General features: G+C 37.9%; 1 protein-coding gene across 2 annotated transcripts in view; it reads right to left on the bottom strand.

The window, feature by feature from the left end:
• CD48 (CD48 molecule) overlaps positions 1-16788 on the bottom strand; it is a 30809-nt gene that overhangs the window by 6907 nt on the left and 7114 nt on the right. The window contains exon 2 of one of the 2 annotated variants that reach the window (XM_088801794.1): positions 2111-2208. The exons of the other annotated variant lie outside the window; for it this stretch is intronic. Coding sequence (XP_088657920.1) covers positions 2111-2208 — 98 coding nt within the window. The remainder of the gene's footprint in view (positions 1-2110; positions 2209-16788) is intronic. 2 annotated transcript variants of the gene reach the window in all.

Here is a 16788-nt window from a genome sequence, read left to right as displayed (position 1 = left end):
CACTGCACTGCCAGTTGTATAAAAGTATAGCACATACAATTACGTACAATACATAATACTTGATAATAACAGATTATGTTACTGGTCTATGTATTTATTATATGATACTTTTTATTGTTATTTTAGAGTATATGCTTTGTACTTATAAAAACATTTCCTGTAACGCAGTATGCTGCCACACCTGCAGCAGCATCATATTGTTTCTCGATTGCATCATATTCTCCATTCATGGTAAGTGTCCTAGTGGGTGCACCATTTTCCATCTTTTATACCATATTTTTATTCTATCTTTTCTATGTTTTGATATTTTTCTGTATAGTAGCATGCTGTACAGGTTTGTAGCCTAGGAGCAATAGGCTATATACCACATAACTGAGATGTGTAGTGGGCTAGACCATCTAGGTCTGTATAAGTGCACTCTATGATGTTAACACAATGATGAAATGCCTAATGACACATTTCTCACCACGGGTCACTGTTGTTAAGCGACACATGACTGTATAGGCTGAGAAAGATCAATAGAAAGAAGCTAACAGTAGAGGAAAGAGGAAATATGACTTACGTCACTCCAGTCTTATACACTCTCACACAAAAACATACTGTTCAACATCATATATATACCTAGTTGTTTTCTTCCCACACCTCTATCATTTCCAAAAGCATTCTCCTCAATGGCGAAAGATGAAAATGCCTGTGTCCCAGGACTTTCAAGTTTCTACTCATTAATCCTTCCAACCATCCATCTATCTATTCAACACATATTTATTAAGCACTTACCCTGTGCCTGGAGCATATGCAGACACACCTAGGCATTCATTTCCACAGTGCTTCTGATTTGATTGGTCCATTTATACTTTATAATCTCTGTGACATAATCAATTCAGTCTAAGCAATAGTATTTGAACAACCGCTATGTGCCTGTGCTAGGCTCTGTACTAGGCTCTGACATCAGCAGTGTAGACAGTGGCTCTGGTTTCTTGGAGCATACAGCCTAGCAGGACATTCTCTTCAGGATTTTAAAATCAATAGACATACTTGTATATTCTAGACTTGTTCTCATTCTGTTAATTGTTTTCATGGATTAATAGAAGTGGTAACAATAGATCAGTGTTTATCAGTCTTGGCACTATTGATATTTTGGTCCAGATAATTATTTGATGTAGGGGGCTGACCTTGTGCATTGTAGAATGCTTAGCAACACCCCTGGTCTCTGCCCACTGGATGCCACTAGCATCTCCCCAGTTATGACAATCAAAAATATCTCCAGACACTGCCAAATGTCCCCGGGGTGGGGGCGGGGGAATCTCCCTATTACCATTTGAGTTGAGAACTACTGCCCTAGGTCATCCTTGCAGACTCTCCAACAAGTGTCAGATATATGCTCAGAAAAACAGCACAACCCACAATTAACCACGTCTTTATTTATCAGTAAGGAGTCACAGCCAACCACCAGGATGGCCTTTTTGGAATCATTATACTTTGGTGGTGAAAGAAGGAGGAAGGAAAGATACAACATCTTGTGTATGTCTATATCTTAGCATGTATTATATTGAAATGATCTGTTTAATGTCTACTATCTGTCTCTATTACCAGACTGTAAGCATCCTAAGGACAAAAACTTTTGAGTCGTATGAGTCTATTTCACTTTCCATTATAGGATGGTGGTTAAGAGCAGGGGCTCTGGATGGAATCAGATTGCCTTGGTTCAAATCCTGGCTGTGTCATTCACTAGCATATAACTATGAACATGTTACTTACCCTCTCTGCTTTTATTTTAGTACTTATCTCCTAGAGTTTGTGATGGCTAATTGTATGTGTCAACTTAACTGGGCTAAGGATGCCCAGATAGTTGGTAAAACATTATTTTTGAATGTGTCTGTGAGGGTGTTTCTGGAAGAAATTAACGTGAATTGGTAGACTGAAGTAAAGGTCAGCCTCAAAAAAAAAAAAAAGAAGTTCACCCTCACTAATGTGACTGGGCATCATGCAATCTTTTAAAGGCCCAAATAGAACAAAAAGGTGGAAGAAGTGTCAATTTACTCTCTGCTTGAGCTGAAACATCCATCTTTTCCTACCCTTGGACATTCAGACTTAGACTGTGACTTACAACATTGGCTCCCATGTTCTCAGTCCTGTGGATTTTGATTGGAACTACACCACCATCTTTCCTGGGCCTCCATCTTGTGGATGGTAGATCATGAAATTTCTCTATGTAGAGAATTACATAATATTCATTATGCTTATATACCATAATATGGTTATGCCATAATTACATGAGCCAATTCCTTATAATAAATCTCTTTCTACATATTTATATATACCATATTTTACCATGTATAATTTGCTCCCATGTATAATGTGCACCCATGTTTTTGGCCCAAACTTTCATGGGAAAAAATCTTTTATTTTAATTTTTTAATACAAATTTTTATTTGTTTGCATTTAGGTACTTGTTTTTTATATTATAAAGGAGGTTTAGCATTTATTTTTTAACATATTATGGTACAAGAAATTTTACATAACAAATCATTACAAAACACAAGAACAGATACAAGGTACAAGAAATTTTATGGACTGGTAACAAATTTATGATATTTATACATCATAGAAGGCCAAGAAATCCGTTGTTGCAAGTTTGTCATAAGTTCAACAAAACCGATTATCATATTCCAGGGTATTATTTTGCATACAGATATCGTTATTGATTTCTCGAGTTACACTTTTAACTCATAAGCATAAATAAAAGAATCAAAACATTTATGTAGATACAGAATTAGTACTACCCATGTATAATGCACATCTTTATTTTTCCCTCACAAATCTGGGCAAAAAAATATGCATTATACATGGCAAAATATTAGCTCTGTTTCTCTGAAGAAACTTAATTAATACAGAGTTACACAAATAAAATGCTTAGAATACAATTTACTAATACAAATAATCCATACAAATAAAGTGCTTAGAATACTACTTGGAAGATTAGTAAGCATTCAATAAATGTCATGTATTATTGTTGTTTCATTATTATTGCCTATATTATTTTGTATCCATAACACCAAGTACTATGCCTAAATTATTGAGATGTTTAACAATTGCCTGCCTGTTGAACTTATTTTATTGTACCAAAACAGCAGTAAAATAAGAACCAGACTTATAATTTTTAGAAATGAGTGCCTATATGTGAATATGAAAGAGTGAAGAGCATAGAAGAAGGAGCCTTAAATCCAAAAAATAATAGCAGCTTCTGAAGAGGCTTACACTTGAAGCCTAATGGCCTAAAAGTAAAAGACATTAGTATACACAAAGAAAGACACAAAACTAGGTCACTGGCCTGGGGCATGTGATAATAAGAAAGAGAGGCCCCAGCACCACTGTAAGACCAGAGAATTTCTCTGAAGATTCCCTGGGGAAGGAGGAATAAGGATGAGAATAATGAGAAATGAAGAATACAGAGCATATAGACTGAAGTCATAATCCAGACCCAGGAGTAATTTGCATATTTTCTCCTTGTGAAAATGAAATCTACTTGATAAGTGCGATGAGATCCGTTTTAGCCAGGGTTTCTTCAACATCCTCAAAAGAACTTCAAACTGAAGTGTGAGTAAGAGGGAAAAATTATAACTGACAGTCACTAAGATGGTGAGCTTCTCAAAGGCAAAGGCCATGTGTTTACTCAATTTTAAATCCCCACAATACTTGGCTCACATTTGGTGCTTGGTATAAAATGAATGAATGAATGAATGAATGAATGAATGAATGAGACAAAATATATACATAAGTGTTCCCAGTCTTCTTCTCTTCATGACTTTCTAGTAATCAAAAATATTTTTTATACTTTTACTCTCTGTTTAGTTTCTTCCTCTTGCTTACTCCTTAAGATTCATTTGGACTGAACTGGCAGGGAGGAAAGGAGATAAACAAACAAGGGCCACTCAGGTTGGTTTAGGAAATAGTGATGCTACACAATATGAAGACTCAAAAGAGTGAGAATCTCTGGGCAGCAGATGGATGGCATGGTTTGAGAAGACTGAAAAAGGCAGGAAAGGGGGTTGTAAGAGGTGTTACTATAGCTGATAAATTGGATTCCCTTTAACATCTTTTGAGAGACTTCAAGTAGAAATTGGAATTACTGCTGAATTACAGCCAGTGAACAATGTTTTTTAAATATGATACTTGTAATGTGCCCAAACTGGGTCAGTGGAGCTCTGTACTATGGCTGGGTCCGAATAAATGAATCACTATTATGACATAGAAAGCAGAGCAGCAATGGAAGAGGTGCCCAAGAATTCTCAAAAGAAACAACATAAGACTATTGGGTATAGCACTCAAATTTTCATATACCTATAAATCAGTGCAAATCAGCTAAGGGAAACATTGAAATTTAACTCCAGCAGCTTTAGATAGGCTAAGACACATGCTTGAAAATAGCAAAGGAAGAGTGAATTTTGTTATGAAATACCTAATGAAAAAGTAGCCTGAAAAAGCAACATAAACCTTACGGTAGAAGCACTAGAAAGAATGCTTGATTGACCATAAAATATGGAAAAAAAGATACTCTAGTTATCTGAAAGAATTCTATAATCCATTCACAAAATGAAAAAGAAAGATGAATTAATTTTACTAAAACAGAGATTACAAAACTAATGCAGAGACATTGTAATACAATTTGGGATATTTAGGTGGTAGTTTAGTCTGCTAACAGAGGATTGCCTAATACATTCTGATTGATTGGTTGATATTTTTATTATGTATAATATATTTATGTATTTTTCAACTTTTAAAATAAACTGACAAAATTTTAATTGCCTTCCTATCAATTCCATATTTTAGAAGGTAGGGGAAGCAATGTAAGGAAAGCCACTATTTGATTTAATTCTAACAGGAAGAAGTAGTTGGGTATATGTCTGGATGCTTAGGATAAAGTAACTGTGTTTACCTGTAGTTTATAATAGAAAATGAAGCAGATACTTTCTGAGCTTACCCATGTTTCTTGTCTGTAGAAAAGCAAAATTAAAATGGGGAAAAATCAGATCAAAGAAAGTCATAATTTTATACCAAGAGTTTACCCAGGAAAGAGAAAGAGGTTCTAAAGAGGAAGTTCTGATTACTTTAAAAACAAATCACACAGTTTCTAATAAAACTCTTAAGCATGGAAAGAGGAACATTTTAAAGATATGAAGTTACTTGGAGCTCTCTGATTAATCAACTATTTAACAAACCTGCACAAACCTTTTTAGGAAGTAACTTGGCAGTAGATATCAAGACCCCAAATTTGTATCATAGGTGACAAGATGAATAGAGTATCATTTACTGAGATGGGAAGTCTAATGAGTTCACTAGGCCAGATTACAATGGGCCAAGGACTAAATGAAAGATGAGGAAGAAGCAAAAACAAAAGTAAGCTATTCTTGCTAGAAGGGCCAAGATGGCGGAATAGGTAAAAGCTGTGTCTGCTACTTCCCATGATCACATTAGAATTACAACTAAATTATAGAACAATCAACCTATAGAATCATCTAAGGACTAGCTGAACAGAACACCTGTAACTAAGGATATAAAAAAGAGGCCACATCAAGACTGGTAGGAGGGGTGGAGATGCCAAATGGGTTGACCTCAAACCCACAAGTAGTGGTTGAGCACCGGGAGGGACACCTTGGTGGTGGAGGTCCCCCCTGAAGAGTGAGGGGTCCCAGCCCCACACAAAGCTCCTCAGCCCAGAGGTTCTTTGCCAGGAAGAGGACTCCCCACAACATCTGGCTGTGAAAATAAGTAAAGATTCTATTCATCCATCCCAGTGAGAAGGAAAGCAGCTGGAAATCCAGACATCCTTTTAAAGGTCCCATGCACAGATTCACTTGCTTGCAAACACTCACCCTGGGCTCTGGCAGCAACTCGAGGGGTGCCAGAGACATACAGAGAAAGACTTAGTTGTGTGGCTTCAGGGCAAGTGCTATAGGGACAGCTGTCATTGTCCTTGTGTGGAGCCCGCTTCACATGTAAACCTACAGGAGGGCCTGACCCATCTTTCCTGTGTTGAACCCTCCTCCACAGGGTCAAATCTGAGACTGCATTGGTCTGGTAAAATCCACGTGCACACCACCTTGATAATTCCCTGGGGCCCTACCCCACCCAGCTAATGTGGCATCACCCAAGACACTCTTGGCTCCTGAGTGGCCAGCCCCACCCCATGGGCTGCAGGGGGCTTCTACAGAGGTGGGATCCTACAGTGGCCTGGGAAACTTTTGGTGATGGGCTGTCACCCCCCAGCTCATGCTGTAGCCTTTTTTAGTGGCTTTCAAGGATCTACAGGCCTGAGGTGAGCAGCAGCTGGCCACAGTGATCTCAGGGTGTTTTTCGGAGTGACCACAGGCTCAGCACTGGCACAAAAACTGAATGTGCATTAACTTTGTGAAAACCACTGGCCACACCCGGTGACTCCTTGGGACCCTGTCCTCCCAACTGGGAGGCATCACCAGGGTCACTGTCAACACCAAGTCAATCAGCCTGGCCCCGTCACCTAAGGAGGCTCCTTCAGTGGCTGAGCATTATAAGCAGCCAGCAGGTGGCAACAGGCTTGGGGTGTGGGGCTCTGGGCCTTTTGCTAAGCTGCCCCAGACCCAATACTGGTAGCAGCTGGCCTTGGTTCACAGTGAGGCCACCCACACATGCTCCTAGGTCCAGCACAGGCAGCATCCAACTGCATATAGCTTTGGAACTCCTACCAGGTAGCCCCAGGCAGGTCACAGACAAGTCTGAAATTGGCCTGCACAGGAGCCCCTCCCAAGAGGAACCAGAAACAAAACACCCTGCAGCCAGCCTCAGATCATACCAGAGCACTGCTCAGTTAGCCCCACAAGCAGTACACCCAAAGGGTCGTCTTAATAGGCACAATAGCCTGCTGGGACAAATCCATCTCTGAAGGGTAAGCCCCCACATAGCAGCTCACACGCTGTCTGTGTAGCCAATCCTCACAGCCAGTCAGCCTAAAAGTCAATCCCACCCACTGATGTGTCAAAAGTAATCAAGGCTCAACTACAACAGGAGAATACATACAATACACACAAGGGACACTTCTGGAAGACACACACAGGTGATCAGGGATACAGCACCACTAGCCCACACAGGACACTTACTACATAAGGCCACCAGATAAAGACTGACACAGGAGGTCTACCTGATGCATAGAAACAAACACGGAGAGGCAGCCACACTGAGGAAACAAAGAAACAAGTCCCAAGTAAAAGAACAGGAGAGAACTCCAGAAAAAGAACTAAATGAAATAAAGGCAACCAACATACTAGAGACAGAGTTACAAACATTGGTTATAAAGAATGCTTAAGAAACTTAGTGAGAGCTTCTACAAAGAGAGAGTAAGCATGAAGAAGGATATAAAAGCTATAAAAAAGAACCACTCAGAAATAAAGAATACAATAACCAAAATGAAGAATACGCTAGAAGGAATCAACAGCAGATTAGATGAATCAGAGGATCGAATCAGCAATTTAGAAGAAAATATAGCAGAAAATACCCAATTGGAACAACAAAAAGAAAAAAGAATTTTAAAAAATTAAGATAATTTAAGGATAACTGGGACAACATCAAGTTTAACAACACTATCATCATAAGAGTACCAGGAGAAGACAAGGAGCAAGGGATCGAGAATTTATTTGAAGAAATAATGACTGAAAACTTCCTTAACCTGGTGAAGGAAATAGACATACAAGGTCAGGAAGTGCAGAGTGTACCAAACAAGATGAACCCAAATGGGTCCACACCAAGACACTTTATAATTAAAATGGCAAAGTTTACAGAAAAAGAGAGAATCCTAAAAGCAGCAAGAGAAAAACAACTAGCTACTTAAAAAGGAACACTCATAAGACCATCAACTGATTTCTTTACAGAAACTTTGCAACCACAAAGGGGGTGGCAGGAAATATTCAAAGTGATGAAAAGCAAGGGCCTGTAACTGAGACTACTCTACCCAGCAAGGCTATCATTTAAAACTGAAGGAGAGATAGAAAGCTTCTCAGACAAGGACAAGCAACTATTACCAACCCAGTATTACAAGAAATATTAAAGGGACTTCTTTAAGAAGAGGGAGAACAAACAAACAAGCACAAATCAAAAACATGAATAATAAAATGGCAATAATTATGTACCTATCAATAGTCACTTCAAATGTAAATGGATTAAATGCTCCAATCAAAAGACCTATGTCTTTTGATTGAATGGATAAGAAAACGACCCACACATATGCTGTCTACAAAAGACCCACCTCAGACTGAAAGACACATATAGGCTGAAAGCAAAGGGATGCAAAAAGATATTACATGCAAGTGGAAACGAACAAAGAACAAAATCTGGAGTAGCAATATTTATATCACACCAAATAGACTTTAAAACAAAGACTATAATAAGAGACAAAAAAGGACATTATATAATGATAAAGGTATCAATTAAACAAGAGTACATAACGCTAGTAAACATCCATAGATCCAACATAAGAACGCCTAAATATATAAAACAAATACTGTCAACATAAACGGAGATATCAACAGTAACACAATCATAGTAGGGGACTGTAACACCCCATTGACACCAATGGACAGATCTTCCAGACAGAAAATCAACACGGAAACAACTGATTTAAATGACACCTAGATCAGATGGATTTAATTGATATTTTTAGAACATTTCACCCCAAAACAGCAGAATATACATTCTTTTCAAGTGACATGGACCATTTTCCAAGATGGACCACATGTGAGGCCACAACACAATTCTCAATAAATTTAAGAAGCTTGAAATCATATCAAGCATCTTCTCCAACCACAATGGTATGACATTAGAAATCAACTACAGAAAACAAAAACCAAACAAACAAAAAAACCCCAGAAAACTGAAAAACACCCAAACATGTGGAAGTTAAATAACATGCTACCTAAGCAATGAATGGGTTAACAATAAGATCAAGGAAGAAATCAAAAGATACCTTGAGGGGCAGCCAGATGGTTCAGTTGGTTAGAGTGTGAGCTCTTAACAACAAGATTGCTGGTTCGAGTCCCACATGGGCCAGTGAACTGTTCCCTCCACAACTAGATTGAAAACAAGGGCTTGAGCTTGGAGCTGAGCTGCCAGTGAGCGACTGGTTGCTCAGTGGTTAGAGCGCAGTGCTCATACCACCAAGGTTGCCGGTTCGATTCCCACATGGGCAAGTGAGAGACAACAGCTTTAGCTTGGAGATGAGCTGCTGGTGGGCTGGCTCAGTGGTTGGAGTGCGGTGCTCATAACCCCAGGGTCACCGGTTCGAGTCCCACATGGACCAGTGAGCTGCATCCTCCACAACTAGATTGAAAACAATAACTTGACATCTTGGAAAAACATACTGTCCCCCAATATTCCCCAATTTAAAAAAAAGATACCTCGAGACAAAAGAAAATTAAAATTCAACAACCCAAAATTTATGGGATGGTGAAAGCAGTCCTAACAGGGAAATACATAGGAATGCAGGCCTACCTTAAGAAACAAGAAAAATCTCAAGTGAATAATCTAACTTTACATTTAAAAGAACTAGAAAAAGAACAGCAAACAAAAGCCAAAGTGAGTAGAAGGAAGGAAATAATAAAGATCAGAGTGGAAATAAATGAAATAGAGTTTTAAAAAATACAAAAATATACTACAAGTCTACAGTAATCAAAACAGCATGGTACTGGCATAAAAACAGACACATAGGTCAATGGAACAGAATAGAGAGCTCAGAAATAAATCCATGCCTATATGGCCATTTAATCTACAACAATGGAAGCAAGAATTTATGGTGGGGGAAAGACAGTCTATTCAATAAATGGTGCTGGGAAACCTGGACAAACACATGCAAAAAAAATGAAACTGGACTACCTCCTTACACCATATACAAAAATAAATTCAAAATGGCTTAAAGACTTAAATGTAAGATCTGAAACCATAAAATTCCTAGAAGAAAATATAGGAAGAAACTTCACAGACATAACCCAGAGGAAGATTTTTACTGATATATCCCCTCGCTCAAAGGAAGTAAGAGAAAAAATAAACGTGGGATTACATCAAACTAAAAAGTTTTTTCACAGCAAAGGAAATAATCAACAAAACAAAAAGGGATCCTACTGAATGGGAAAAGATATTTGCCAATGACATATCTGATAAGGGGTTAATATCACAAACTATAAAAAACTCACTCAACTCAACTCCAGAAAAACAAACAACCCAATTAAAAAATGGGCAGAGGACATGAAGAGACATTTTTCTAAAAAGGACATACAGATGGCAAACAGACATATGAAAAAATGCTCAACCTCACTAACCATCAGAGAAATGCAAATAAAAATCACAATGAGACACTATACTGCCTCATCCCAGTCAAAATGGCTATCATCAATAAATCAACAAACAACAAGTGCTGGCGAGGATGTGGAGAAAAGGGAACCCTTGTGTACTGTTGGTGGGATTGCAGATAGGTGCAGCCACTATGGAAAACAGTCTGGCGGTATCTCAAAAAGCTGAAAATGGAACTACCTTATGATCCAGCAATTCCACTCCTAGGTATCCATCCAGAGAAATCCAAAACTCTAATTCAAAAAAATTTATGCACTCCCATGTTTATTGCAGCACTATACACAATAGCCAAGACATGAAAACAACCGAAATGCCCATCGGTAGACGACTGGATTAAGAAACTGTGGTACATTTATACAATGGAGTATTACTCAGCCATAAAGAAGAAAGAAATCTTACCATTTGCAACAACATGGATGGACCTAGAGAACATTATGTTAAGTGAAATAAGTCAGACAGAGAAAGACAAATACCATATGATCTCAATTGTATGTGGAATCTAAAGAAAAGAATAAGTGAATGAACTAATCAGAAACAGTTTTGGAGACATAGAGGAAAAACTGAGGGTTGCTAGATGGGGGGATGGAGATAAAGGGGAAGCTGAGGGGATTAGAAAGCACAGTCAGTAACCACAAGATTGCCACGGGGTTATGAAAGTTAATTTGGGGAATATAATCAATAATGTTGTAAAGATTTTGTAGGGTATCTGATGGACACTTGTCTCATTAGGGAGACCACCTCAGGAAAGATGTAGATGCCTGATCACTGCACTGTACACCTGAAACTGAAGCTAAACAATAATGAATGTCAACTACAAGTTTATATATATATATATATATATATATATATATATATATATATATATATGCATACATACATACATATAAATATATATATATATATATACACACACATATACACTTACAAGAAGCGAAGTACAGCATTAGGAATAGAGACAGTGGAAATGTAATGGCTGTGTGCGATGTCAGAGGGATAGTGGATGGGGTGAGGGGCGTTGACACAGTGTGAGTATTACTTTGTTTTGTGCACCTGAAACTAATTTAAAAATAAATAAATAATAAAAATTTAAAAAAATACAAAAATAAAATCAATGAAACTAAGAGTGGGTTCTTTGAAAAGATAAATAAAATTGATAAACCTCTAACCAGACTCATCAAGAAAAAAAGAGAGAGGACTCAAATAAATAAAATCAGAAATGAAAGAGGAGATGTGACAACTGACACCACAGAAATACAAGATTATGAGAAAATATTACAAACAATTGTATGCCAACAATTTACACAATCTGGAAGAAATGAATAAATTCCTAAAAACATTCAAACTTCCAAGACTGAATCAAGAAGAAACAGAAAATCTGAACCAACTGATTACTTCTAATGAAATTGGTAATCAAAAAACTCCCAACAAACAAAGGTCCTGGACCAGATGGCCTCACAGGTGAATTTTACCAAACATTCAAAAAAGAATTAACACCAATCCTTCTCAAACTATTCTGAAAAATTCAAGAGGAGGGAAAGCTCCCAAGCTCATTTTACAAGGCCACCATTACCCTGATTCCAAAGCCACACAAAAAAATTACAAAAAAAGAAAATTAAAGACTGATATCCCTGATGAATATAGATGCAAAAATATTCAATAAAATATTAGCAAACCGAATTCAGCAATACATTAAAAAGATCATATGCTATAATCAAGTGGGATTTATTCTTCAGATGCAAAGTTGGTTTGTTATTTGCAAATCAGTTAACATGATACACCACATAAACAAAATGAAAGGTGAAAATCATATGATCATACCAATAGACGCAGAAAAAACATCTGACAAAATCCAGGATCCATTTATTATTAAAAACTTTCAGCAAAGTAGAAATAGAAGGAACATAATAAAAGCCATACACGAATATTGACAAACCCATAGCTAACATCATACTCAAGGGGAAAAAGCATTCTCCTTAAGATTATGAACAAGATAAAGATTTCCATTTTAACCACTTTTATTCAACAAAGCATTGGCAGTCCTAGCCACAGCAATCAGACAAGAAAAAAATAAATAAAAATAAAAGCCATCCAAATTGGGAAGAAAGAAGTAAAACTAACTGTCATTATTTACAGATGACATGATACCATGGTAGTATACTATATACAGGGGGTGCCAAAAATATATGCAAATTTTAAGAGATGTTATCTATGTATTACTTTTCGAAGTTGAATTGAATTACGGTAGCAATGTGCAGTGTGACATTCGCTCAAAAGATGGCATTAATCAAATGAATGCTAGCATCACCATGTGACAGCAGGACAGTCGAAGAAAATGGCAGAAGCACAGTTGTTGTTTGAGGAGTGCATTTTGAAGTGGTATTTGAAATTCGAGAACATTGTAGAAGTACAATGACAATGGAAGTGTAAGTATTCAACAGAACCTCCAACATGTGTAACAATTGCACACATTCGTGTTAAGTTTGAGATGCATGGTACTGTGTGTGGTGTGCACAAGGGAAGATCTGGGAGACCTCACACAGCAACAAGTCGTGCTTCTTCTGCTATGGTGTTGGAACAGTTTACGCTGATGGTAACCACTCTGAGCACCTCTTGTAATTGCGGAAGTCAAACGTGACTTGTATTCATCTATTGTTATTGGTATATATTAAATATTACAATTTTAAGACAGTTTTTTTCCTTTCTTAAAATGTGTACACACTTTTTTGGCACCCTCTGCAGAAAACCTGAATGATTCAACCAAAAACTATTAGAACTGATCAATGGATTCAGTAAAGTAGCAGGATACAAACTTAATATTCAGAATCAGTGGCCTTTTTATACACCAAAAATGAACTGTCAGAAGAAGAACTTAAGAAAACAAACCCATTTTAAATTGTATCAAAAAAAACAAAAAAAAACCCACCCTAAAAATAAATTTAACCAAGGAGGTAAAAGACTTGTACTCAGAAAACGATAAGACACTGAACAAAGAAACTGAAGAAGATACAAACAAATGAAAGTATATACAGTGCTCATGGATAAGCATTATTAACATTGTCAAAATGTCCATATTACACATACTATCTATAGATTCAATGCAATCCTTATCAAAATGCCAATGGCATTTTTCACGGACCTGGAACAAATAATCTTACGTTTTATATGGAACCATAAAAGACCCTGTATAGCCAAAGCAATCTTGAGAAAAAAGAACAAAATTGGAGGTATCACACTACCTGATAATCAAACGATACTACAAGGCTATAGTAATTAAAACAGCAAGGTACTGACATAAAAATATACACAAATATCAATGGAACAGAATAGAGAGCCCAGAAATAAACCCATGCCTATATGGTCATTTATTCTAAGAATGAGGCAAGAACATATAGTCCATTCAATAGGTGGTATTGGGAAAACTGGACCGATACATGCAAAAAAAAAATGAAACTGGACCACCTTCTAACACCTTATACAAGAATAAACTCAAAATGGATTAAAGACCTAAATACAAGACACAAAACCATAAAACTCCTAGAAGAAAATATAGGCAGTAAACTCTCTGACATTGCTCCTAGTGATATATTTTTCTGATCCTCAGGTAAGGAAAACAAAAGAAAAAAATAAACAAATGGGACTACATCAAACTAAAACATTTTTGCACAGCAAAGGAAACCATCAACAAAATGAAAAGACAGCCTACCGAATGGGAGAAGGTATTCATCAATGATACATCTATTAAGGGATTAATAGCCAAAACTTTATGAGGAACTCATACAACTTAACACAAAAAAACCCAAACAATTCAATTTAAAAAATGGCCAGAGGACCTGAATAGACATTTTGCAAAAGGGGACATACAGATGACCAATAGACATGAAAAGATGTCACTAATCATTCTTGTTCGATCAAAATAGCGGCATGAGGTGAGCCTCTGGAAATCTCCCCTGGAATTTACAACAAATCAAACAACTATAACTCCACAAAGGACTCCCTGCACAGCAGACAGGCAAGACGAAGAGTCTCACTACTGAATTCACCTAAAGGTGGGCAAATCACGGGAGCAGGGGAGGAGGGAAGGGAGAAGTACAGAGACTGAGCCAAGCAGGCACAGGACACAGACTTAGCTTAGTACTCCGATCTTGCTGCATCCCAGAACTACCGCAGCTGTGGGAGAGGGAAGAACTTGGACTGCTAGGGCTCCACTTATGGCCCACAGGGCTGAGGGGACAGCATATAACACGGCTGAACCCAACGCTCACGGAAGAGACCTCAGAGCAAAGACTGAGGGAAGAAGGCTGGAAACAGTGGATTAAGCTCTCACTGCCGAGCAGAGAATGGAAGCCTTAGGCCCTGAGACTAGCTACCCCTTTCTGACACTCCCAGAGCTCACCCCGCCCTCACCTGCCCAGTGCTAGAAGCAGAACAGTAGCAGTGTCAGATCAAAAGAACAGAATATTTGCAGTTCTGAGAACTGTGGTCTGCAGACACAGATTTGCAGCCCAACTAGTTCTGGCAAAGAGGAGGAAGCTGTGGAAGCAGGACTGGCTATAGTTGTGGTTGCCGCCATTGCTCTGGGCCACCTCTCACAACCCACCCCGCCCCTGTCCCCACCTATCGGGAGGATCCCTGCAGGAGTAAACAGAACTGATGAAACACACGGGCTCTGAATCTGGTGCAGGAAAAGCTTTGGAATTTCAAAAGCTCTCCTCATCCCCACATGGACGCAGTGCCCTATGACCCAGGTGAACTGTTAACAGAGGAGAAGCCCGCCTTCCAGGGAATCCCCCCATTGTGTGAGAAGCTGGAATAGTGCAGAGAAAACATAACACTACAGTGTGAGAGAGAAAAACAGGCTGGGTTGGAGAGAAAATAAAACATTCTACCAACACGTACTGGAAAACAAAAGAAAGACCTCTTCCTATCAACCTGTTGCAGAAGCCACTCCTGTAGATGTCTAGGAGGAGAAATAATAAATCATTAATTGCCATGAATAACCAAGGCAACAAGACAGCTCAGAAAGAAAGTGAAAAGTCTCCAGAAAAGGAACTTAAAGATATGGAAATATGTGACTTAAATGACAGAGAATTCAAGATTGCTGTTCTGAAAAAACTCAACGAGATGCAAGAAAACACAGAAAGGCAGTTTAATGAACTCAGAAACACAATCAAAGAACAACACGAATATTTTACCAAAGAGATTGAAATTATAAAAAAGAACCAAATAGAATTTCTGGCGATTAAGAACTCAATAGAAGAAATGAAGAATGAAATAACCAGCTTAGGTAGTAGAGTTGACCAGACGGAGGAAAGAATCAGTGACATCGAAGATAGAAACCTGGAAATGAAATGGATGGAAGAAGAAAAAGACTTGAGACTTAAAAAAAAAGAGAAAGAATTCTACAAGAACTTTCCGACTCCATCAGAAAGAACAATAGAAGAATAATGGGCATAACAGAAGGAGAAGAAAGAGAGAAGGAAACAGAGAGTATATTCAAACAAATAGTTGATGAAAACTTCCCAAACTTGTGGACAGAACTGGATCCTCGAATCCAAGAAGCAAATAGAACACCTAATTATCTCAACCCCAACAGGCCTTCTCCAAGGCACATTGTATTGAAGCTGTCTAAAATCAACAACAAAGAAAGAATTGTCAACGCAGCCAGGAAAAAAAGACATAAACTACAAAGGAAAGCCCATTAGATTATCATCAGATTTCACAGCAGAAACTCTACAAGCCAGGAGGGAGTGGAATCAAATATTCAAACTATTGAAAGAGAGAAATTATGAGCCAAGAATAATATACCCAGCAAAGACATCCTTTAGATATGAAGGAGGAATAAAGACTTTTCCAGACATACAGAAGCTGAGGGAATTTTCTAATACACAACCTGCCTTAAAAGAAATACTAAAGGAGGCTATTCGACCACAACCAACAGGCACAATTTGTGGCAACCAAAACATAAAAAAGGGGAGAGAAGGCCTGAACCGGGATATGGGAATGGAGAAAGTAAGCGTGCTGAAGAAAATGGAATACTCTAAATATCAAACTTTCTTTTACATAAACTTAAGGGTAAACACTCAAAAAAAAAAAAAAAATCCAGAACTGAAATATATACTGTAATAAAAGAAGAAACGGAGGGGATACCACCACACAGAAATAACAGACAACAACAAAAAGGCAAAGAAACAATGGAGACACAGCCTTACCAGAAAACTAAAGATAGAATGATAGTAAATCCTCACACATCAATAATCACCCTAATTGTAAATAGACTGAACTCACCAATAAGAAGGCACAGAGTAGCAGATTGGATCAGAAAACTAAACCCAACCATACGCTGTCTCCAAGAGACACATCTCAGCTACAAGGACAAGCATAGACTCAAAGTGAAAGGGTGGAAATTGACACTCCAAG

The sequence above is a fragment of the Rhinolophus sinicus genome, chromosome 11 (assembly GCF_057876585.1).
Source record: "Rhinolophus sinicus isolate RSI-liver-muscle chromosome 11, RSI-T2T, whole genome shotgun sequence".
Lineage (NCBI taxonomy): Eukaryota > Metazoa > Chordata > Mammalia > Chiroptera > Rhinolophidae > Rhinolophus > Rhinolophus sinicus.
The sequence above is the reverse complement of the archived record's forward strand: the minus strand, read 5'-3'. Positions and strand labels throughout refer to the sequence as shown.